The sequence below is a fragment of the Anopheles merus genome, chromosome 3L (assembly GCF_017562075.2).
Source record: "Anopheles merus strain MAF chromosome 3L, AmerM5.1, whole genome shotgun sequence".
NCBI lineage: Eukaryota > Metazoa > Arthropoda > Insecta > Diptera > Culicidae > Anopheles > Anopheles merus.
The window spans coordinates 6926342-6949395 of NC_054085.1; the positions used below are offsets into that span (position 1 = coordinate 6926342).

Genomic DNA, 23054 nt, shown 5'->3' on the forward strand with positions numbered 1-23054 from the left:
GAAAAATGAACCTAAAATACCAATTAGAATCACAACAACAGCTAGCGAACCATTTCAAAAAAATTATCTGGATCTGGTGGGACCCTTGGTGAAATCAAAGGGATACGAATATATATAAACAACGCAATGCGACCTTACAAAGTTTGTAACGGCCACACCCATTTCTGATAAACGAGCTGACACTGTAGCTAGAGCGTTGATGGAAAATGTAATTTTAAAATATGGAGTACCACAATCAATATGCACAATCAATAGAGGTACATGGTCGGGCCGGTCTGGTGGTACAGTCGTCAACTCGTACGACTTAACAACATGCCCGTCATGCGTTCAAGTCCCGAATAGACCGTGCCCCCATATGTAGGACTGCCTATCCTGCTATGGTAATAAAAAGTCACTGAAAGCCAAGCTCACTTCACTAGTGGGTACAGGCAGGCCTTGACCGACAGCGGTTGTTGTGCCAAAGAAGAAGAAGAAGAGAGGAACAGAATTCATGGCAAAAATATTTGAGGAGTTATGTATCGAACTTAATATTCAAAAGCTCAACTCGACAGCATATCACCACGAAACAATAGGAGCTTTAGAGAACTCGCATAAAATGCTAGGAAATTTCCTGCGAATATATTGTAACGGGGATCCGTTAGCATGGAAATACAGGGTGCAATTTTATAAATTTGCGTGCAATAACACGGTGCATTCAGCGCCAGGATATACTCCGTTTTACTTAGTTTATGGTAGGCAATCTAATGTTCCATCAAATCAAAAATGTAACAATAATAGAATAAGCTATAATTTAGAAAATTATGTTGAATTACTCAAAGCAAAACTAACCATCGCGCATAAAGAAGTAAGAGATAGATTATTAAATCGGAAATCGGAAACAAAAATTAAGTATGAAGTGAATTGTAAACGGAAGGAATTTCATGAAGGAAACAAGGAATTAATACGGAGCGAAACGGCCAAGAAACTCGAGCCTAAATATTTAGGACGTAATCAGTGATAGAAATGAAAATGTAGAACTAAACATAAACGGAAAATCCGATATTGTACATTAAAATAGAGTTAAAAGGTTTCATGAAATGTAAAAAAAAGGATAGGGCGTGTGATAGTGTGCAACACACTATCCGTTAGGATTCGGATACGATCATTTCCGAGTACTCTCTTCGTTAGGATTCGGATACGATCATTTCCGAGTAAGACATGAGTTACCGTGAGTGGCATATATAAGCCAATTGCCGAGATAATAAAGGCCCTTCTTTTTTCTCCAACTAAGATAACCAAAGCGTTGCGTATTACTCTCCTGGTACCCACATTTAACAGTGTAGTTCTAATATTCCGATCTATATTGTTATAGAAAAGAATGGTTCAACACTGTTATAGCCTTACTTGATCAATTAACTAAATTTGCGTTTACTTGTAAACTACATTATTTACTCTTCCCGCCCCACATTTTTCATATTTTGCTTCTAATTTGACGTGTCCTTAATTATAACGTGGTTGTTCTTAATCAACTCCATAGTACGGTGATAGCATCACATGGTAAATATAGCCATCGCTCTTGATAGATACAGTCAGAATCTTTTCAGCCCTCTTATGCACGTTACAGTAAGCATAGTTTCATTGTGGATCATTCTGCAGTTGATGCTGATCCGGCTGAATGAAGTGCGCACGGTTGTCTCACCTAACGCGCAGTATGTTGCAGTCATGTTGCGCAATGAACCATCTCTCCCTTTGTTCCGGAAGGACATCCTGGAATAAATAGTTCTTCCCGCACGCGAGCAAATCGTTACAAATTCAATTTTAACGTTCAAGCCATCAACATCCGCCACTTTCTTGCTCGGAATTTCAGCAATGTTTTTTAGCATAGGCCGCTTAGGGTCTATTGGTTACATCCGCCTCTTATTGTCATGCGTTTTCCTTGTCCCGACTCAGCCAATATTGCGGAGTAGTAGATTTAAGGGAGTAGTAGATTTGGGGCGGTCCCGTGGTACGTGGTCGTCAACTCGAACGACCCAATAACATGCCCGTCATGGGTTCACGCCCATGGACCTTCCCCCGTAGCAAGGATTGGCTATCCGGCTACATGGTAATGAATTAGGTCTCGAAAGCCTATATTATACGGCATGTCCGCATAGGATGTTACGCCAAATAGAAGCCATGTGTTTTCAAATCGGTTTGTGTAAACAAAAAAATCTAAGTTCTAAATCTAAAGCTCGTTGCTGCGAAAGGACTTGCTCCATACCACACTGCCAGCCCGCGGATAATGAGGGCAATGGTTACTTAGATTTTTTGTTTACACAAACCGATTTGAAAACACATGGCTTCTATTTGGCGTAACATCCTATGCGGACATGCCGTATAATATAGGCTTTCGAGACCTAATTCATTACCATGTAGCCGGATAGCCAATCCTTGCTACGGGGGAAGGTCCATGGGCGTGAACCCATGACGGGCATGTTATTGGGTCGTTCGAGTTGACGACCACGTACCACGGGACCGCCCCAAATCTACTACTCCCTTAAATCTACTACTCCGCAATATTGGCTGAGTCGGGACAAGGAAAACGCATGACAATAAGAGGCGGATGTAACCAATAGACCCTAAGCGGCCTATGCTAAAAAACATTGCTGAAATTCCGAGCAAGAAAGTGGCGGATGTTGATGGCTTGAACGTTAAAATTGAATTTGTAACGATTTGCTCGCGTGCGGGAAGAACTACTTATTCCAGGATGTCCTTCCGGAACAAAGGGAGAGATGGTTCATTGCGCAACATGACTGCAACATACTGCGCGTTAGGTGAGACAACCGTGCGCACTTCATTCAGCCGGATCAGCATCAACTGCAGAATGATCCACAATGAAACTATGCTTACTGTAACGTGCATAAGAGGGCTGAAAAGATTCTGACTGTATCTATCAAGAGCGATGGCTATATTTACCATGTGATGCTATCACCGTACTATGGAGTTGATTAAGAACAACCACGTTATAATTAAGGACACGTCAAATTAGAAGCAAAATATGAAAAATGTGGGGCGGGAAGAGTAAATAATGTAGTTTACAAGTAAACGCAAATTTAGTTAATTGATCAAGTAAGGCTATAACAGTGTTGAACCATTCTTTTCTATAACAATATAGATCGGAATATTAGAACTACACTGTTAAATGTGGGTACCAGGAGAGTAATACGCAACGCTTTGGTTATCTTAGTTGGAGAAAAAAGAAGGGCCTTTATTATCTCGGCAATTGGCTTATATATGCCACTCACGGTAACTCATGTCTTACTCGGAAATGATCGTATCCGAATCCTAACGAAGAGAGTACTCGGAAATGATCGTATCCGAATCCTAACGGATAGTGTGTTGCACACTATCACACGCCCTATCCTTTTTTTACATTTCATGAAACCTTTTAACTCTATTTTAATGTACAATATCGGATTTTCCGTTTATGTTTAGTTCTACATTTTCATTTCTATCACTGATTACGTCCTAAATATTTAGGCTCGAGTTTCTTGGCCGTTTCGCTCCGTATTAATTCCTTGTTTCCTTGTGGTATGGAGCAAGTCCTTTCGCAGCAACGCTCGTTGCTAAGAGAGCTCTGCTCTCACCGCTTTCTCTCTATCGCTGAATGTTTACTCTCACGTCATTGTGGCGATTTTTGATTTTATATATAGTGAGATAAGAACTCTACTATGCAACTCTGATATGTTGCTTATGCCAATATGTATTACGGCCTGGCTCTACGACAATGTTGCAGAAACATCGGTTACTGATTGCATGTTGAAGGATCGAAAAGTTCATAATCATTCGCCGGCAACAATCGAGCTGTAGCGGCGGTTATGTATGGCACACGAGGGGAATACACAGAGCAATGGTTCGATGCTGTAGTATAGGTTCGACAGCATGTTCTGCACTTTACGACGATCAGCTCACAGCTGTTGAGCTCGTGGAAACAAAACGCACACTTTTACAGGTGACACTTTTTTGTGTCGGTGGTACGCTTATTGGCCGGTCTGGTGGTGTAGTCGTCAACTCGCACTAGCACTTGCACCCGTCATGGGTTCAATCTAGAGTTGGGCAAAACGCACAAAAAAGCGGAACTGGGTCCGGACGATTCCAACAAATTTCGGACCCAGTTCCGAAGGGTAGGTTCAATCCGACAAGCCCGAACCGCCCGAAATCGTCCGGAATCGTCCGGAATTTTGCGGAATCGTAGTCAATCAATAGTAGTGAATGTGAGAAGCCAGTGTCCTACTTTTCCCTGATTTTGATACAGTGTTTAGTTAATTATTTCGCTTTCACTCCGTAATTTTATTTTTCAGAAGAAAAAAAAAATTGTTACAACTAAACGAAATAAACTAAATGTAATCAACCCACCCGTCAATATGACGGATTCCATATAGATAGTTATACAACATATGTGAAAATCTATGAAACTTAAGAAAATAATACTTATGCTACAAACTTATAGTATGTTATGATGAATTTACGAAAAGAAAGAAATCGAAATTAAACAAAAGGTATTGTTCGTATTTCACTGCAAAGTTAAAATTCCGTCAAATTAACGGGTTCCGTAAACCTAGTGTAAATCAACTCGAAAGCCTGAATAGGCCGACATGTCCGCGTTACGTCAAATAGAAGAAGATACTAAGAGGTTTCATGAACGCTCCAAACATTTTGGGGAAGCCGTACTTGCCGGAGGTGCATGCAAAGCAATGACAGAGAAAGTGAAATATGTATTACTATCGATTGACAACGATTCCGCACGATTCCGGACGATTCCGGTCGATTCCGGTCGATTCCGGTCGATTTTAAATGATTCCTGACGATTCCGACTATTTCGACGATTCCTGACGATTAAGACGATTCCGGACGATTACGACGATTCCATACGATTACAGACGATTTCAGACGATTCGAACGACTCCGCACGATTCCAGACGATTCTGGACGATCCCGGGCGATTCCGACGATTCCGGACGATTCCGACGATTCCGGACGATTCCGGTGGAACTAGCGATTCCTTCTCTCTGGAATCGGAATCGGAATTATACCTGCCGGAACCGGAGTGGAACCGTGGGTGCGATCCGGAGAACCCATCTCTAGTTCAATCCCCGAATGGACCGTGCCCTCATACGTAGGACTGACTATCCTGCTATGAGTAATCAATAAGTCCCAAGCCCGCCCTTCTAGTGGTACAGGCAGGCCTTGACCCACAAAAAGAAAAAGAAGGTACGTTTATATAAAATGCAATTCTCGCTCTTACCGCAATGCGTCTCCCCTTATTTCGTTCCCTGTTTTTCTCGGTCATACATCGTTTATGATGGAGTCGCCCAGTGTTTTGTTCTAATACTGGACTACGCGAACGTTGTGAGCTTTCATGGAGGCGCCTGGTGAAAAAGTTTGTTTATCATCTATACATAAGTGTGTGTTTCCATTTTTTCTCTCATTCGTTTTGATGTGATGGTTATTTATTACTATATGTTGTTGAGTTCATCCTATTTTCAAAAACATATCACACCTCATACAACAAACCTCGAACATAGCGATATGGCGATTCTATTATTAGCTGAGGTTTTTCTGATCGCAAATGTGATTACGAACAACATTGACACCCATAATTTACCCGCAGCTTGTTCGTCCTCTCTTTTAGATTCCGACCCTCGTAGCTAGTTGTGATCAAAACAGTCCATTGTCAGAGCTTTCAGGAGCTTTTTTACATTTTTGACTTTAACATTTCATCTGTAAAGTTTCGCAACCGTAATTCTAACATCCTGTAATTGTTTCCATCATTATCTTCTATTCCCAATCGTTGCTTTCCAACCTTATTAGCATTTGTGTTCTCATATCAAGTAGTTAGGCTCAAAAAATAACGTTATGGTAGATTAGGAAAGTTAAATTTAAGATTTATTTTTATTAAACCCAATTGGCCGACATTAACTTAAAAAATATAGACCAAACAAAGTTATTAAAAGTTGGTTGTGTATTGTTCCAGCATAAATACATGTTTGGCAAGCCAAGAGCACTATCGCCAGCGGGGTAAAATAGATACAAAAAATAAAGTACCTATATAAATACAGTGGAGCGCCAATTATCCGGGGTTTTCGGGACGCGACCTCACGCAGATGGTCGAATAACACGGATAATTATTTTTCAATAGCACGGATAAACGGACTACTGGATAAAAGGTATCCGGATAAACGGCCCTCCATTGTAAAAAAGCTTGTAACTACATCTGACTTGGTAGCAACAGCTAGCGAATGGCTCACCAGAAACGAAACAAATAGAATACAAGCATGCCCCGAGTTACGACCCCATTGAGATTCGACGAATTTGATTTTGATAGTTAAAAGTTATCATTGACAAATAAATTGATGTATTTTTTTTAATTTTTGGGCTGATAACCGTTATACTCATTATTTCCAAAGATTCCAAAATTACCCGATCTTGAATATCTATATTGTGTACGGCATTTGGAATATAATTGTTACATTATCGAACATTATTTTTAATAAAATACACGATATGATAGATTCCAACTCTTCAACTTCTATTACAAACTATATATTCATATATATTCGACATACGACATTTTCGACTTACGCCTTGCTTTGGGACATTTTTTTGGTCCCAAAAACAGTCGTATCTTGGGGACACCTGTAGAGTGAACCCGAAAAAAAGACAAGTTGACAGACAACCGGTTAACAAGGTGGGGTGTTGTGACCATGGTGGTTTAAAGATACCAGGTGGTGGAAAAGGGCCTAAAGAGAAAAAGTCCGTATGCAGTAAAGGTTTGTGTTATATTAACTTGATGTAATCGTATTTCATAGACTACTACTTCACCATCATCAAATTATTTCATTCAACTCTACACCCCCTTTCTTCGGCAAAGTAATTAAAGCAGGACTGGGCAGTGACTTTGTTAGTAGGTCTGCCTACTGCTGGCTTGTAGGAACATATACCTTGTGAAACAAACCTTGGCTTCAGCGACATCTTCTCGTATAAAATGAAACTTTACATCAATATGCTTCACGCGTTTCGTTTCTTCCTTTTCAGCCATAGCAATAGCACCTTGGTTGTCCTCATTGTTGTGGGCAGCCGTGCCGACCCCTGGACTTGCCGTGGCAGTTGCGCTGCCACCGGTCAACGTCCAGGAGGACGACAGTGTACACGCACACTGTCGCACACACTAAGCAGCGCAAGGCTTAGTGTGTGCCGAGCGTCGCACGATTAGAGTGTGCACGAAGGCCGATCGAGCAGGAGCTCTCGGCAGGGGCGTTCGGTGCGGCTGGTGCGCGGCCACCGCACATATCATTTTAAAGTGTTCATTGTGATTATTAATTGTGTCTTTTATTTATTATGTACGTTATAAGTGTTTTAATAAAAATAAAAGTAGTCAAACACAACACTCATAAATTGGTACACGATACAAGGCTGTTTCCTGTAGATCTGTTGAAGTCCTATTGGAAGTAGTGCAGTCAACCAGCTTGGAGTACGGTTAGAAACAGAATGAAATGTATTTCATACAAAAACTTATAGCTACACAAATTCATAGGAAACTATAATTAAATTACTCATAACCCATATACGGCTTACTATAGTTCCAATAAGTCAACATAGCCATATAGTTTAGCTAATAGAAGAGCTCATGACAATATACTCAGCCTTTGATGACCATATAACTGTGCATACAAATACCTTTATCAAATATCCAGAGACACACTTACGATCCAGTTTGTGGGAGCAATTGAAAGACGATGTACGCCATTCTAATGGTGAACTAAGACAAACTAACTTTATTCGATATTCAGTGTAACTACGGTTGCTGTAACCAATGGGTACTTGATTACAACTAAGATATTGCTACAAGTAATCCACCACACCCCCTTACCCATGCCTGGAACCATATTACCATACCCAGTTGCTTATTTTCATACATGATTTCATGTCTCTCGTACAATATATCACCCCCGTTGCAGCGTAACGGGTTTTTTTTTAACAAATTGCCCTAACAATTACAGCCGCAGGCTTTTTTGCAAGCTTTTCTCGAATAAATTTAGAACCGTTGGTCCGTTGGTCCTAGGGCACACCTTCCTCCTTCATAACTCTACTCCCTCCGCCCTGTCCCCTCCGTATTATGGGCGAAAAAAGCGAATTTTATATCTTTCGCTACACGCATCTAAATCCCGATGTAAATTGAAGTGTTTCAAATGACAGCCCGTGGCGCGTTCTGCAGAAGGACTTTGATTCCGATTTTGAGTAACGAGTGTTGGTCGTACCTACGCAAATGGTCGTACCAAATTTGGTCTACTAGCCGCGCCCTATCCAACGAGGGATAACAATGGATCCGGGAAGGGGGAAAAACATTCCCACACCTATGTGTAAAACGGTGAAAATTTCACACAAAATCACGTTTTTTGACTGGAAGAGTCGAGCTGAGTGGTTCCTAGGAGGACACGCTTGTGAGACAAAAGTTGCACAACTTGTACCGACGCGTCTGTCGCTGCCTGATATAGCTTTGTATTAGCTTCCGTTCGAAAGTAATTTGACGTTTTTCCTTCCTGCAGTATGGAACAGGGAGGGCGGGAGGAGGTGCAATACCCCACCGTCGGATAGTACTTGGCGAGAGCTTTCCATCGATGCCCCGCACGCACGCCCTTATATAAGCTCGCGTTCGAAAGCTATGCTCATGTAAAGGTGGCCTATCAAAATTTGTGTTCGTGGATCGGCGTCGGCAGTGGAAAACATCCCCACAATGTACGTTTGAGTTCTTTCTTTTCTTTTATTTCCATTTTTAAATTTCATTAGTAAGTACAACAGTTTGAAATCTGACGCGATAATGGGTACGAAACTGTTCTCTCCTCATTGAATTCTAATCTTAATGGCAATCTTGGCGAAGGACTTAGAAGATTTCTAACAAAAGCTAAATTAAGGAACAATTTGGTTAAGGGGAAAAAATATAATTGGAATTTAAAACCCCTTGGCTGAATACTAGACTTATACTAATTTTTGCTGCTTATGATACTATGTACAGGCCTTAACATAAAAATAAAAGTAATAATAGTAATTGTAAACCTAAAATTACATTTTTAAGAGTTCAATTCTCTTAGTATTTGCAGTGGGCTAGTTGTGCACTTAGCGTTATAATTTGATTTCAACCTGGCTAATATTTCCACTATTGTGGGAATGTTACATTCGATGTGTAATGCAGCTGTGTTGTACCACCGAGGGACTCTAAGGATAGCTTTCAAAAATTTGTTTTGGGCTCTTTGTAGTTTTAATTTGTGTGACTGGGCACAATTTGACCAAATGGGTGAGGCGTATGTCATAATAGGTCTAACACATGCTTTGTACAATAGCATTTTGTTTTCGAAATTTAATTTCGATTTCCTGTTAAGAAAACTGTACAGAATTCTAAATAGTTTTTCACATTTTACAGTAACATTTTCTGTATGATATCCGTATGTCAGTCGTTTATCTAGTATTAGTCCTAGGTATTTAGTCTGATTTTTCCAAGGAATTTCACAATCGTTAATTGTTAGTTTAGTACTTGGAAGCTTCCGAGCACAGGTATACCTAGTGAAGAAGATAGCTTCAGATTTGTTTCCATTTAATTTAAGTTTCCATTTTGTGCAGTATTTACTGTATTTTTTCAGAGCAGTATTTAAATTTCTAATTATTGTTTTTGGACTTTTCGCTGAGGATGAAAACGCAACATCGTCAGCATAAAAGAATTGCTCACAGCTCTTCATGTGGGGTATGTCTGAGGTATATATATTAAACAGTAAAGGCGACAGAACGCTGCCTTGAGGAACACCTGCCTTTGGCGTATATGTGTTAGATGTGCTGTTTAAAATATGTACTTTGTTTTGGCGATTTGAAATGAACGAATTTACTATATTGATTAAGTAGCTGGGAAAATTTAGTTTGATGAGTTTGGAAAGTAAACCTTGATGCCAGATGGAGTCAAATGCTTTCTCAGTATCAAGAAGAACTAAGCCGGTTGATTTTCTATTACATCTGTTATGTACGATATTGTTTGTTAATCTATGGAGTTGGTGTGTGGTAGAAAGAGAGGGACGAAAACCAAATTGACTTTTCGGGATTATGTTGTTGTTGAATGTATGGAGTGCCATTCGGCTTTCTTACAATTTTTCGAATATTTTACCTAGGCAACTAAGAAGACTAATCGGTCGGTAGCTTTCTGGTTGACTGTGATCCTTGCCTGGTTTGGGTATCGCGATAACTTTAGCTATTTTCCATGCATTAGGAAAGTAGCCAAGCAATGTACGTTTGAAGTTGATGCTATCCGGCGAGGAAGAGTGGAAAATCGCAATCATTGCAAACTCGAAAATTAACTCGTTTTATATAGGCATTTGTACATTTCAATTTATTCTAATGCTATACGTGTATTTTTACATGGCCTCAATCTTACACTAAAATACAATAAATACATATTTATTACCCCTCCAACCCCCATAGCATCAAATGTACGTGTAGCTCCGTTGATCCAGTACACTAGTACTCCGCTTGGTGTCCCACTGACCGTCCTCTTTGGTTAGGCCGCTGGTGAGTCTGACAACACCAGAGGCCAACATCCAGTGGCGCCACGAGGAGGCAGAGGATCGGATTTGGCCACCGTCCCAGCATCGGGCTGTTCCTTCACGGCGCCTTATACTGGGGTGACTTACACGTCACTTTAAGAAAGCTGCAACGAAGAGAGAGAGAGAGAGAGAGAGAGAAGAAAAGAAATTAGGTGCTGGTTTAGCAGCCAAACCGGTTCCAATCGAAATGCAAATCGTGCTGCATGGAATGTTGGCGCAACAGATTCCGGAACATCCGCTTCAGCTCGGTATAGTCCGGCGCGTCGCAGAATTCCATCCGCAACGCGTACTCGGTCAACCGCTGAAACTCAGCCGGCAGTCCTCTGCACAGCTCGATGGGCGTAATGCACAACTTCAGAAGCAGTGCCTCGTCCGGATCAAATCGCTCCTCGGTACCATACCACGGTAGGCCACCGCGGAGCAAAAACACCAGCATGTAGGCGAGTGACAAAATGTCATCTCGCCTGCTCGGTGTATACTCCAGATGAGCGAACACTGGTGCAAATTCGATCGTTCCGGCGAACGGGAAAAACGCATCCTGCGCTATGTGTTCCCCCGTGCATGGGTGCCGATACGGCTCGGCAAGACCGAAGTCGATCAAGTGCAGCGTCTTGCGGGTCGTTCCGCGACCCAGCAGGACATTGTCCGGCTTCAGGTCGCGGTGAACGTACCCCAGCTCGTGGAATGTTTCCAGCCTGTCGAGCAGTTGCAGCGCTAGCTGCGAAACCGTCTTCAGACCGAAGCGTCCTCCGCACAAGTTCAGAAGGTCCTGCAGTGATGGCCCCAGGCGCTCCAAAACCAGTACGTCGCGTTTGCGATACATACCGGCGTCGATGAGTCTGGGCCATCCACGGGCCTTCGGCAGCCGCGCATAGATCCGGCGCTCCGTGGCGAGCAGGAGCCGGTCCACCTCTTTGCTGGCCATTTTCATCACCACCGGCTGCTTAGAGCGGGCATGGCTGCCCACCAACACCGTGCCGCAGCCACCAGCATCGAATTCGCCTTCAATCCGATAGGTGGAGAGATTCACCACCATCAAGGACTCCGGCGAACTAGAATTGGGCGCACGTCCTTCTCTAATCGACATGTTCGATTCTCTTTGGTCACCTGCGAAATGTAACTAGAAGCAACAGCAGAATCAATTTTTCGCAAAAACACTCGAAAAAACCGTTAAAAGTGAGAGCGAGAAAAAACACGTCACCTTGCGTTTAATCGTAGTGAGGATATAACCTGATGCATAAGTGTGGTCTACATATATAGCCTTTGGTTGGGTGATGTTCACATGTGTACTACGATCGAAACAGCAACTTGACAGATTACGCATTTTCGGCTGGTAACCATCTAGTTACCTCTGTGGTGTGTGGGTTTTGGAAAACGCATCCAAGTGTTGTTACATTTCCAGGTCCGATTTTGGTTCATTTCGTCGTACCGGTGTCCTGGCCTGGCGTGGCCTGTGCGAGTTCTGTGCAGATCCTGTGTCGCGTCGTGTGTGCTTCTTCTATTGGGGTTTTCTTTTGTACGGGTAAAAGTGATGGTTTTCTGGGACAGTGGCGCTCAGCATCGTTCCCTTCATCCTGTAACAACCGGTAGGCAATTGTTTACATCGTTTAAATAATGTTTTGTTTAGTTTCAGTCCGTGGATATGAAAAGCCAGCCCAACAGCCAGCAGCTGTATCACACCCGCCACCGTGCGTCTCCATGAGAATGCGTCTAAGTGGTGGACGCTTTTATCTCCGAAACAGGATCAACATCAAAGCATCAACCGGCGGCAGAATTTAAAAAAGAACTTATTACCCAGCCTGGATGGACGCAAGTCTTTAAAGTATGAATGCAAAAGTATTGAAAACCTCGTCCGGATTGGAACATAGAGAACTAAAAAAAACATGAAATTGGTTTCAAATTTGAATGATTGAATGATTTAATCGCGTAGCGAAAACGTTTACTTTTTTTTTGCAGGGAGAGTCTTCCAAACACGCGGATGTGTGCCTTTGATGGAAACGGTTTATTTCGCGGATTCTAATTACACCTCGTAAAATGGTACCCGTTTTTCGGTCGCGATGTCGAGATGCCGCCGAGATGAAGCGTGCGAATTTGCGAATTGCGATGGCGAGAAAGCACCCGATCGCGCACGAATCGCGCGGCTCATTCGCCTCCTCGAACACGAACCAATGTCCCAATGTCGAACGTCATCTATCGGCGAGATTTAGTACTATTCAGAATCGCTGAATCTTTTACTGCCAACCGAAGCCGTACTTAGTAGTTTTTGTGGGATCGTCGGAAACCGCGCAAGGTGGATGCAATCCGAGATCAGGTGAGGAAAGATAGAGACGAAGACTAAGAAATCATTAATTTATTTGCTATTTTCACCTTTATTCCGCATTATCTACGAGACACATGGACACACGAGGACAATTGCAGTAAGTATTTCCTGATTTAGTATCTCTGATGTTTGTTCAATAGAATGAATAAATACAAAAATGCACTTGCTTATAAGCAAGAAATGTTTTCTGTTTGCTATACTTTTTGAAACCAACGGTGTGTAGTGGGTTTAAAAAGAAAGGACACCAAAGTCCCCCAACTATGGCGACCCACCCAGCTGGGTAAAGGGCCTTTTCCACCACCTGATTTTTTAATCCACCTTGGCAACACCCCATCCCGTGCAACGGGTTCAACTGTCAACTTTTATTCTCGGTTGACTTAACACTACAGGAATTGTCGTAAGGATGGCTGCTACCGGTGGCATTCGGCCGTCATAGCAGCTGCTCATAGGCACCGCTGTGCTGCTGCAGGATGCCCTGGTCCTGGTACGTCGACGCTGCCTTTCCCACTGCTTGTGTGTTTGGTGGTGCATACTATCTCACCACCCGGTATCGTCACTCGCCTGGTGGTGTTTCCCTTTTGTGACCCGTAAACCGCCCATCCCAACATCGTCCTCACCGCAATCGGTCACCCAGATTGAGGCTCCAGCGGTGGAAGTAGTAGGAGCACATTCTCCAAGCCGATTGGGATTCTCCAAGCCTGGTACCATCGGTGTACCATCCTCCTGATGTTCCGCTGGCCGATCCTGTAAGTAATCATTCGAACTTGTCAGTGTGGGATAATGAATATTTTGTTGTGGCAAACTTAGCTGTTGAAACCGTCGCCGTGAACGACCGCTCTCCCCCGCGTGCAGCAATCTCCAGGCTCCAGGTCAAACGTGAAGCTGAAACGTCTCCTTGCGTTTCACGTTGGCCGTCCACTGCAACTCAAGTGGGGGCCCGGCTGGCCCTTCAATCTGCTAGGGTTGCAGCGTGAATGATGATCCTTCATCCAGAAATTGCGTGCGTGCCTCGCACTCGCTTGTTCAACGCTTGCACAACCCGGGACGCGACACAGGAAAATCTCGATCGACAATGCTTTGTTACGTGGTTTGCGGCACAGCTTCATCTGCGTTACAGTCTCAACACGTTCCATGGGAGACATGCGCTTCGCATCATTCTCTTAGCGTATGATGCGTGTTCGATCCAACGAAGGTAGGGAGTTTCAATTTGCGATGGTGAGAAACCCGATCGCGCACGAATCGCAGGTCATTCGCTTCCTCAAACACGAACCATCTGAATTTAGCATCATCTATCGGTTCTGTTTTGTATTTCCCAATCAACTCTGGGGCTGTTTGGGACCCATAACCTTTCTCCATTTCGTGATTGTTCTGCAGTTTGTGGCAACCATTCTTGCGTCAGTTCCGTGAATGCCTGTTTGGCACTTTCAATGAAGGCTTCTGTAATCCAATCTGTGTGTGATGATATGTGAGAAAGAAAGCTGCCCGCTTTTGCAGAACAGTGATGGAATAGGACTGGACTATAAAGGCCCCGATAGAATGCCTCAGACCAGTACGGTAAAGAGGAGCCAGAGACTTTCGAATGTATGTTGGTGTACGTTGGACACTATTTCTATTCGATAAAATATTTTTGGAACAACCCAAGCTTTAAGAATCCGCGTCTGGGCACTTCTCGATTAGGGTGCGAGGGTTGTTTGGTGTGAAATATTTTACATTTCCCTGATATCCCGTTTTAGTTGTCCATTTTTGTAGGCCATTAATTCCGGACTGAAGTTCTTTCCTCTACATTCGGTTGCAGATATGGACATCGCTACTAAACCGGGGTAAGAATGCTTCAGACAAATGGCGAGTAGCAGCAAATGAATTATCTCGAAAACTAAGCGTCGAAGGAGAAACGTTCTCTTTCGCTACACGCATCCAAATCCCGATGTAAATTGAAGTGTTCGATGGCTTTTTCCATCACGAATCACATACCAAAATTCGGTTCATTTTCCGGAGGCCGTTTTCAAATGACAGCCCGTGGTGCGTTCTGCAGAAGGACTTTGACTCCGATTTTGAGTAACGAGTGTTGGTCGTACCTACGCAAATGGTCGTTCCAAATTTGGTTTACTAGCCGCGCTCTATCCAACGAGGGATAACAATGGATCCGGGAAGGGGGAAAAACATTCACACACCTATGTGTAAAACGGTGAAAATTTCACACAAAATCACGTTTTTTGACTGGAAGAGTCGAGCTGAGTGGTTCCTAGGAGGACACGCTTGTGAGACAAAAGTTGCACAACTTGTACCGACGCGTCTGTCGCTGCCTGATATAGCTTTGTATTAGCTTCCGTTCGAAAGTAATTTGACGTTTTTCCTTCCTGCAGTATGGAACAGGGAGGGCGGGAGGAGGTGCAATACCCCACCGTCGGATAGTACTTGGCGAGAGCTTTCCATCGATGCCCCGCACGCACGCCCTTATATAAGCTCGCGTTCGAAAGCTATGCTCATGTAAAGGTGGCCTATCAAAATTTGTGTTCGTGGATCGGCGTCGGCAGTGGAAAACATCCCCACAATGTACGTTTGAAGTTGATGCTATCCGGCGAGGAAGAGTGGAAAATCGCAATCATTGCAAACTCGAAAATTAACTCGTTTTATATAGGCATTTGTACATTTCAATTTATTCCAATGCTATACGTGTATTTTTACATGTAATCTTACACTAAAATACAATAAATACATATTTATTACCCCTCCAACCCCCATAGCATCAAATGTACGTGTAGCTCCGTTGATCCAGTACACTAGTACTCCGCTTGGTGTCCCACTGACCGTCCTCTTTGGTTAGGCCGCTGGTGAGTCTGACAACACCAGAGGCCAACATCCAGTGGCGCCACGAGGAGGCAGAGGATCGGATTTGGCCACCGTCCCAGCATCGGGCTGTTCCTTCACGGCGCCTTATACTGGGGTGACTTACACGTCACTTTAGGAAAGCTGGAACGAAGAGAGAGAGAGAGAGAAGAAAAGAAATTAGGTGCTGGTTTAGCAGCCAAACCGGTTCCAATCGAAATGCAAATCGTGCTGCATGGAATGTTGGCGCAACAGATTCCGGAACATCCGCTTCAGCTCGGTATAGTCCGGCGCGTCGCAGAATTCCATCCGCAACGCGTACTCGGTCAACCGCTGAAACTCAGCCGGCAGTCCTCTGCACAGCTCGCTGGGCGTAATGCACAACTTCAGAAGCAGTGCCTCGTCCGGATCAAATCGCTCCTCGGTACCATACCACGGTAGGCCACCGCGGAGCAAAAACACCAGCATGTAGGCGAGTGACAAAATGTCATCTCGCCTGCTCGGTGTATACTCCAGATGAGCGAACACTGGTGCAAATTCGATCGTTCCGGCGAACGGGAAAAACGCATCCTGCGCTATGTGCTCCCCCGTGCGTGGGTGCCGATACGGCTCGGCAAGACCGAAGTCGATCAAGTGCAGCGTCTTGCGGGTCGTTCCGCGACCCAGCAGGACATTGTCCGGCTTCAGGTCGCGGTGAACGTACCCCAGCTCGTGGAATGTTTCCAGCCTGTCGAGCAGTTGCAGCGCTAGCTGCGAAACCGTCTTCAGACCGAAGCGTCCTCCGCACAAGTTCAGAAGGTCCTGCAGTGATGGCCCCAGGCGCTCCAAAACCAGTACGTCGCGTTTGCGATACGTACCGGCGTCGATGAGTCTGGGCCATCCACGGGCCTTCTGCAGCCGCGCATAGATCCGGCGCTCCGTGGCGAGCAGGAGCCGGTCCACCTCTTTGCTGGCCATTTTCATCACCACCGGCTGCTTGGAGCGGGCATGGCTGCCCACCAACACCGTGCCGCAGCCACCAGCATCGAATTCGCCTTCAATCCGATAGGTGGAGAGATTCACCACCATCAAGGACTCCGGCGAACTAGAATTGGGCGCACGTCCTTCTCTAATCGACATGTTCGATTCTCTTTGGTCACCTGCGAAATGTAACTAGAAGCAACAGCAGAATCAATTTTTCGCAAAAACACTCGAAAAAACCGTTAAAAGTGAGAGCGAGAAAAAACACGTCACCTTGCGTTTAATCGTAGTGAGGATATAACCTGATGCATAAGTGTGGTCTACATATATAGCCTTTGGTTGGGTGATGTTCACATGTGTACTACGATCGAAACAGCAACTTGACAGATTACGCATTTTCGGCTGGTAACCATCTAGTTACCTCTGTGGTGTGTGGGTTTTGGAAAACGCATCCAAGTGTTGTTACATTTCCAGGTCCGATTTTGGTTCATTTCGTCGTACCGGTGTCCTGGCCTGGCGTGGCCTGTGCGAGTTCTGTGCAGATCCTGTGTCGCGTCGTGTGTGCTTCTTCTATTGGGGTTTTCTTTTGTACGGGTAAAAGTGATGGTTTTCTGGGACAGTGGCGCTCAGCATCGTTCCCTTCATCCTGTAACAACCGGTAGGCAATTGTTTACATCGTTTAAATAATGTTTTGTTTAGTTTCAGTCCGTGGATATGAAAAGCCAGATCAACAGCCAGCAGCTGTATCACACCCGCCACCGTGCGTCTCCATGAGAATGCGTCAAAGTGGTGGACGCTTTTATCTCCGAAACAGGATCAACATCAAAGCATCAACCGGCGGCAGAATTTAAAAAAGAACTTATTACCCAGCCTGGATGGACGCAAGTCTTTAAAGTATGAATGCAAAAGTATTGAAAACCTCGTCCGGATTGGAACATAGAGAACTAAAAAAAACATGAAATTGGTTTCAAATTTGAATGATTGAATGATTTAATCGCGTAGCGAAAACGTTTACTTTTTTTTGCAGGGAGAGTCTTCCAAACACGCGGATGTGTGCCTTTGATGGAAACGGTTTATTTCGCGGATTCTAATTACACCTCGTAAAATGGTACCCGTTTTTCGGTCGCGATGTCGAGATGCCGCCGAGATGAAGCGTGCGAATTTGTGAATTGCGATGGCGAGAAAGCACCCGATCGCGCACGAATCGCGCGGCTCATTCGCCTCCTCGAACACGAACCAATGTCCCAATGTCGAACGTCATCTATCGGCGAGATTTAGTACTATTCAGAATCGCTGAATCTTTTACTGCCAACCGAAGCCGTACTTTGTAGTTTTTGTGGGATCGTCGGAAACCGCGCAAGGTGGATGCAAATGTCGAGATCAGGTGAGGAAAGATAGAGACGAACACTAAGAAATCATTAATTTATTTGCTATTTTCACCTTTATTCCTTTATTATCTACGAGACACATGGAGACACGAGGACAATTGCAGTAAGTATTTCCTGATTTAGTATCTCTGATGTTTGTTCAATAGAATGAATAAATACAAAATGCACTTGCTTATAAGCAAGAAATGTTTTCTGTTTGCTATACTTTTTGAAACCAACGGTGTGTAGTGGGTTTAAAAAGAAAGGACACCAAAGTCCCCCAACTATGGCGACCCACCCACCCGGGTAAAGGGCCTTTTCCACCACCTGATTTTTTTAATCCACTTTGGCAACACACCCCATCCCGTGCAACGGGTTCAACTGTCAACTTTTTTTTTCTCGGTTGACTTAACACAACAGGAATTGTCGTAAGGATGGCTGCTACCGGTGGCATTCGGCCGTCATAGCAGCTGCTCATAGACACCGCTGTGCTGCTGCAGGATGCCCTGGTCCTGGTACGTCGACGCGGCCTTTCCCGCTGCTTGTGTGTTTGGTGGTGCACACTATCTCACCACCCGGTATCGTCACTCGCCTGGTGGTGTTTCCCTTTTGTGACCCGTAAACAGCCCATCCCAACATCGTCCTCACCCAGATTGAGGCTCCAGCGGTGGAAGTAGTAGGAGCACATTCTCCAAGCCGATTGGGATTCTCCAAGCCTGGTTCTCGGTGTACCATCCTCCTGATGTTCCGCTGGCCGATCCTGTAAGTAATCATTCGAACTTGTCAGTGTGGGATAATGAATATTTTGTTGTGGCAAACTTAGCTGTTGAAACCGTCGCCGTGAACGACCGCTCTCCCCCGCGTGCAGCAATCTCCAGGCTCCAGGTCAAACGTGAAGCTGAAACGTCTCCTTGCGTTTCACGTTGGCCGTCCACTGCAACTCAAGTGGGGGCCCGGCTGGCCCTTCAATCTGATACTCGCTGCTAGGGTAACTTCAGCGGGAATGATGATCCTTCATCCAGAAATTGCGTGCGTGCGTCGCACTCGCTTGTTCAACGCTTGCACAACCCGGGACGCGACACAGGAGAATCTTGATCGACAAGGCTTTGTTACGTGGTTTGCGGCACAGCTTCATCTGCGTTACAGTCTCAACACGTTCCATGGGAGACATGCGCTTCGCATCATTCTCTTAGCTTATGATCCGTGTTCGATCCAACGAAGGTAGGGAGTTTCAATTTGCGATGGCGAGAAATCCGATCGCGCACGAATCGCAGGTCATTCGCCTCCTCGAACACAAACCATCTGAATTTAGCATCATCTATCGGTTCTGTTTTGTATTTCCCAATCAACTCTGGGGCTGTTTGGGACCCATAACCTTTCTCCATTTCGTGATTGTTCTGCAGTTTGTGGCAACCGTTCTTCCGTCAGTTCCTTGAATGCCTGTTTGGCACTTTCAATGAAGGCTTCTGTAATCCAATCTGTGTGTGATGATATGTGAGAAAGAAAGCTGCCCGCTTTTGCAGAACAGTGATGGAATAGGACTGGACTATAATGGCCCCGATAGAATGCCTCAGACCAGTACGGTGAAGAGGAGCCAGGGACTTTCGAAGACACTATTTCTATTCGATAAACTATTTTTGGAACAACCCAAGCTTTAAGAATCCGCGTCTGGGCACTTCTCGATTAGGGTGCGAGGGTTGTTTGGTGTGAAATATTTTACATTTCCCTGATATCCCGTTTTAGTTGTCCATTTTTGTAGGCCATTAATTCCGGACTGAAGTTCTTTCCTCTACATTCGGTTGCAGATATGGACATCGCTACTAAACCGGGGTAAGAATGCTTCAGACAAATGGCGAGTAGCAGCAAATGAATTATCTCGAAAACTAAGCGTCGAAGGAGAAACGTTCTCTTTCGCTACACGCATCCAAATCCCGTTGTAAATTGAAGTGTTCGATGGCTTTTTCCATCACGAATCATATACCAAAATTCGGTTCATTTTCCGGAGCCCGTTTTCAAATGACAGCCCGTGGCGCGTTCTGCAGAAGGACTTTGACTCCGATTTTGAGTAACGAGTGTTGGTCGTACCTACGCAAATGGTCGTTCCAAATTTGGTCTACTAGCCGCGCTCTATCCAACGAGGGATAACAATGGATCCGGGAAGGGTGAAAAAACATTCCCACACCTGTGTGTAAAACGGTGAAAATTTCACACAAAATCACGTTTTTTGACTGGAAGAGTCGAGCTGAGTGGTTCCTAGGAGGACACGCTTGTGAGACAAAAGTTGCACAACTTGTACCGACGCGTCTGTCGCTGCCTGATATAGCTTTGTATTAGCTTCCGTTCGAAAGTAATTTGACGTTTTTCCTTCCTGCAGTATGGAACAGGGAGGGCGGGAGGAGGTGCAATACCCCACCGTCGGATAGTACTTGGCGAGAGCTTTCCATCGATGCCCCGCACGCACGCCCTTATATAAGCTCGCGTTCGAAAGCTATGCTCATGTAAAGGTGGCCTATCAAAATTTGTGTTCGTGGATCGGCGTCGGCAGTGGAAAACATCCCCACAATGTACGTTTGAAGTTGATGCTATCCGGCGAGGAAGAGTGGAAAATCGCAATCATTGCAAACTCGAAAATTAACTCGTTTTATATAGGCATTTGTACATTTCAATTTATTCCAATGCTATACGTGTATTTTTACATGGCCTCAATCTTACACTAAAATACAATAAATACATATTTATTTCCCTTCAACCCCCATAGCATCAAATGTACGTGTAGCTTCGTTGAGCAAACGCTTGGTGTCCCACTGACCGTCCTCTTTGGTTAGGCCGCTGGTGAGTCTGACAACACCAGAGGCCAACATCCAGTGGCGCCACGAGGAGGCAGAGGATCGGATTTGGCCACCGTCCCAGCATCGGGCTGTTCCTTCACGGCGCCTTATACTGGGGTGACTTACACGTCACTTTAGGAAAGCTGGAACGAAGAGAGAGAGAGAGAGAAGAAAAGAAATTAGGTGCTGGTTTAGCAGCCAAACCGGTTCCAATCGAAATGCAAATCGTGCTGCATGGAATGTTGGCGCAACAGATTCCGGAACATCCGCTTCAGCTCGGTATAGTCCGGCGCGTCGCAGAATTCCATCCGCAACGCGTACTCGGTCAACCGCTGAAACTCAGCCGGCAGTCCTCTGCACAGCTCGCTGGGCGTAATGCACAACTTCAGAAGCAGTGCCTCGTCCGGATCAAATCGCTCCTCGGTACCATACCACGGTAGGCCACCGCGGAGCAAAAACACCAGCATGTAGGCGAGTGACAAAATGTCATCTCGCCTGCTCGGTGTATACTCCAGATGAGCGAACACTGGTGCAAATTCGATCGTTCCGGCGAACGGGAAAAACGCATCCTGCGCTATGTGTTCCCCCGTGCGTGGGTGCCGATACGGCAAGACCGAAGTCGATCAAGTGCAGCGTCTTGCGGGTCGTTCCGCGACCCAGCAGGACATTGTCCGGCTTCAGGTCGCGGTGAACGTACCCCAGCTCGTGGAATGTTTCCAGCCTGTCGAGCAGTTGCAGCGCTAGCTGCGAAACCGTCTTCAGACCGAAGCGTCCTCCGCACAAGTTCAGAAGGTCCTGCAGTGATGGCCCCAGGCGCTCCAAAACCAGTACGTCGCGTTTGCGATACGTACCGGCGTCGATGAGTCTGGGCCATCCACGGGCCTTCGGCAGCCGCGCATAGATCCGGCGCTCCGTGGCGAGCAGGAGCCGGTCCACCTCTTTGCTGGCCATTTTCATCACCACCGGCTGCTTAGAGCGGGCATGGCTGCCCACCAACACCGTGCCGCAGCCACCAGCATCGAATTCGCCTTCAATCCGATAGGTGGAGAGATTCACCACCATCAAGGACTCCGGCGAACTAGAATTGGGCGCACGTCCTTCTCTAATCGACATGTTCGATTCTCTTTGGCCACCTGCTAAATGTAATTAGAAGCAACAGCAGAATCAATTTTTCGCAAAAACACTCGAAAAAACCGTTAAAAGTGAGAGCGAGAAAAAACACGTAACCTTGCGTTTAATCGTAGTGAGGATATAACCTGATGCATAAGTGTGGTCTACATATATAGCCTTTGGTTGGGTGATGTTCACATGTGTACTACGATCGAAACAGCAACTTGACAGATTACGCATTTTCGGCTGGTAACCATCTAGTTACCTCTGTGGTGTGTGGGTTTTGGAAAACGCATCCAAGTGTTGTTACATTTCCAGGTCCGATTTTGGTTCATTTCGTCGTACCGGTGTCCTGGCCTGGCGTGGCCTGTGCGAGTTCTGTGCAGATCCTGTGTCGGGTCGTGTGTGCTTCTTCTATTGGGGTTTTCTTTTGTACGGGTAAAAGTGATGGTTTTCTGGGACAGTGGCGCTCAGCATCGTTCCCTTCATCCTGTAACAACCGGTAGGCAATTGTTTACATCGTTTAAATAATGTTTTGTTTACTTTCAGTCCGTGGATATGAAAAGCCAGCCCAACAGCCAGCAGCTGTATCACACCCGCCACCGTGCGTCTCCATGAGAATGCGTCTAAGTGGTGGACGCTTTTATCTCCGAAACAGGATCAACATCAAAGCATCAACCGGCGGCAGAATTTAAAAAAGAACTTATTACCCAGCCTGGATGGACGCAAGTCTTTAAAGAATGAATGCAAAAGTATTGAAAATCTCGTCCGGATTGGAACATAGAGAACTAAAAAAAACATGAAATTGGTTTCAAATTTGAATGATTGAATGATTTAATCGCGTAGCGAAAACGTTTACTTTTTTTTGCAGGGAGAGTCTTCCAAACACGCGGATGTGTGCCTTTGATGGAAACGGTTTATTTCGCGGATTCTAATTACACCTCGTAAAATGGTACCCGTTTTTCGGTCGCGATGTCGAGATGCCGCCGAGATGAAGCGTGCGAATTTGTGAATTGCGATGGCGAGAAAGCACCCGATCGCG

At 45.1% G+C, this 23054-nt stretch overlaps 3 protein-coding genes and 1 long non-coding RNA gene across 4 annotated transcripts; 1 reads left to right on the forward strand and 3 right to left on the reverse strand.

Annotated features, from left to right (window-relative positions):
• Nucleotides 1–10761: 10761 nt before the first annotated feature.
• Nucleotides 10762–11526, reverse strand: LOC121598892 (casein kinase I-like). Its single transcript, XM_041926248.1, has one exon. It carries the CDS (start codon nt 11524–11526, stop codon nt 10762–10764), a length of 765 nt encoding a protein of 254 aa, XP_041782182.1.
• Nucleotides 11527–13313: 1787 nt separating this feature from the next.
• On the forward strand, nt 13314–15603 carry LOC121599784. The gene is made up of 3 exons (XR_006005742.1): nt 13314–13667; nt 13729–14113; nt 14717–15603. It is a non-coding gene; the product is annotated as an uncharacterized LOC121599784 (long non-coding RNA).
• Nucleotides 15604–15939: 336 nt separating this feature from the next.
• On the reverse strand, nt 15940–16866 carry LOC121598893 (casein kinase I-like). The gene has a single exon (XM_041926249.1). It carries the CDS (start codon nt 16864–16866, stop codon nt 15940–15942), a length of 927 nt encoding a protein of 308 aa, XP_041782183.1.
• Nucleotides 16867–21093: 4227 nt separating this feature from the next.
• LOC121598894 (casein kinase I-like) lies at nt 21094–22015 on the reverse strand. The gene is made up of 2 exons (XM_041926250.1): nt 21517–22015; nt 21094–21428 (listed from the first exon to the last, which is right to left on the reverse strand). The coding sequence occupies exons 1-2, from the start codon at nt 22013–22015 to the stop codon at nt 21094–21096; spliced, it is 834 nt and encodes a 277-aa protein (XP_041782184.1).
• Between the last annotated feature and the right edge of the window lie 1039 nt (nt 22016–23054).

Coding starts and splice junctions, on each gene's coding strand:
- LOC121598893 (XM_041926249.1), bottom strand. CDS start 16,866: ATGTCGATTAGAGAAGGACGTGCGCCCAATTCTAGTTCGCCGGAGTCC.
- LOC121598894 (XM_041926250.1), bottom strand. CDS start 22,015: ATGTCGATTAGAGAAGGACGTGCGCCCAATTCTAGTTCGCCGGAGTCC. Junction 21,429..21,516: donor GCTGCACTTGATCGACTTCG/GTCTTGCCGTAT, acceptor AATTTGCACCAG/TGTTCGCTCATCTGGAGTAT.
- LOC121598892 (XM_041926248.1), bottom strand. CDS start 11,526: ATGGCCAGCAAAGAGGTGGACCGGCTCCTGCTCGCCACGGAGCGCCGG.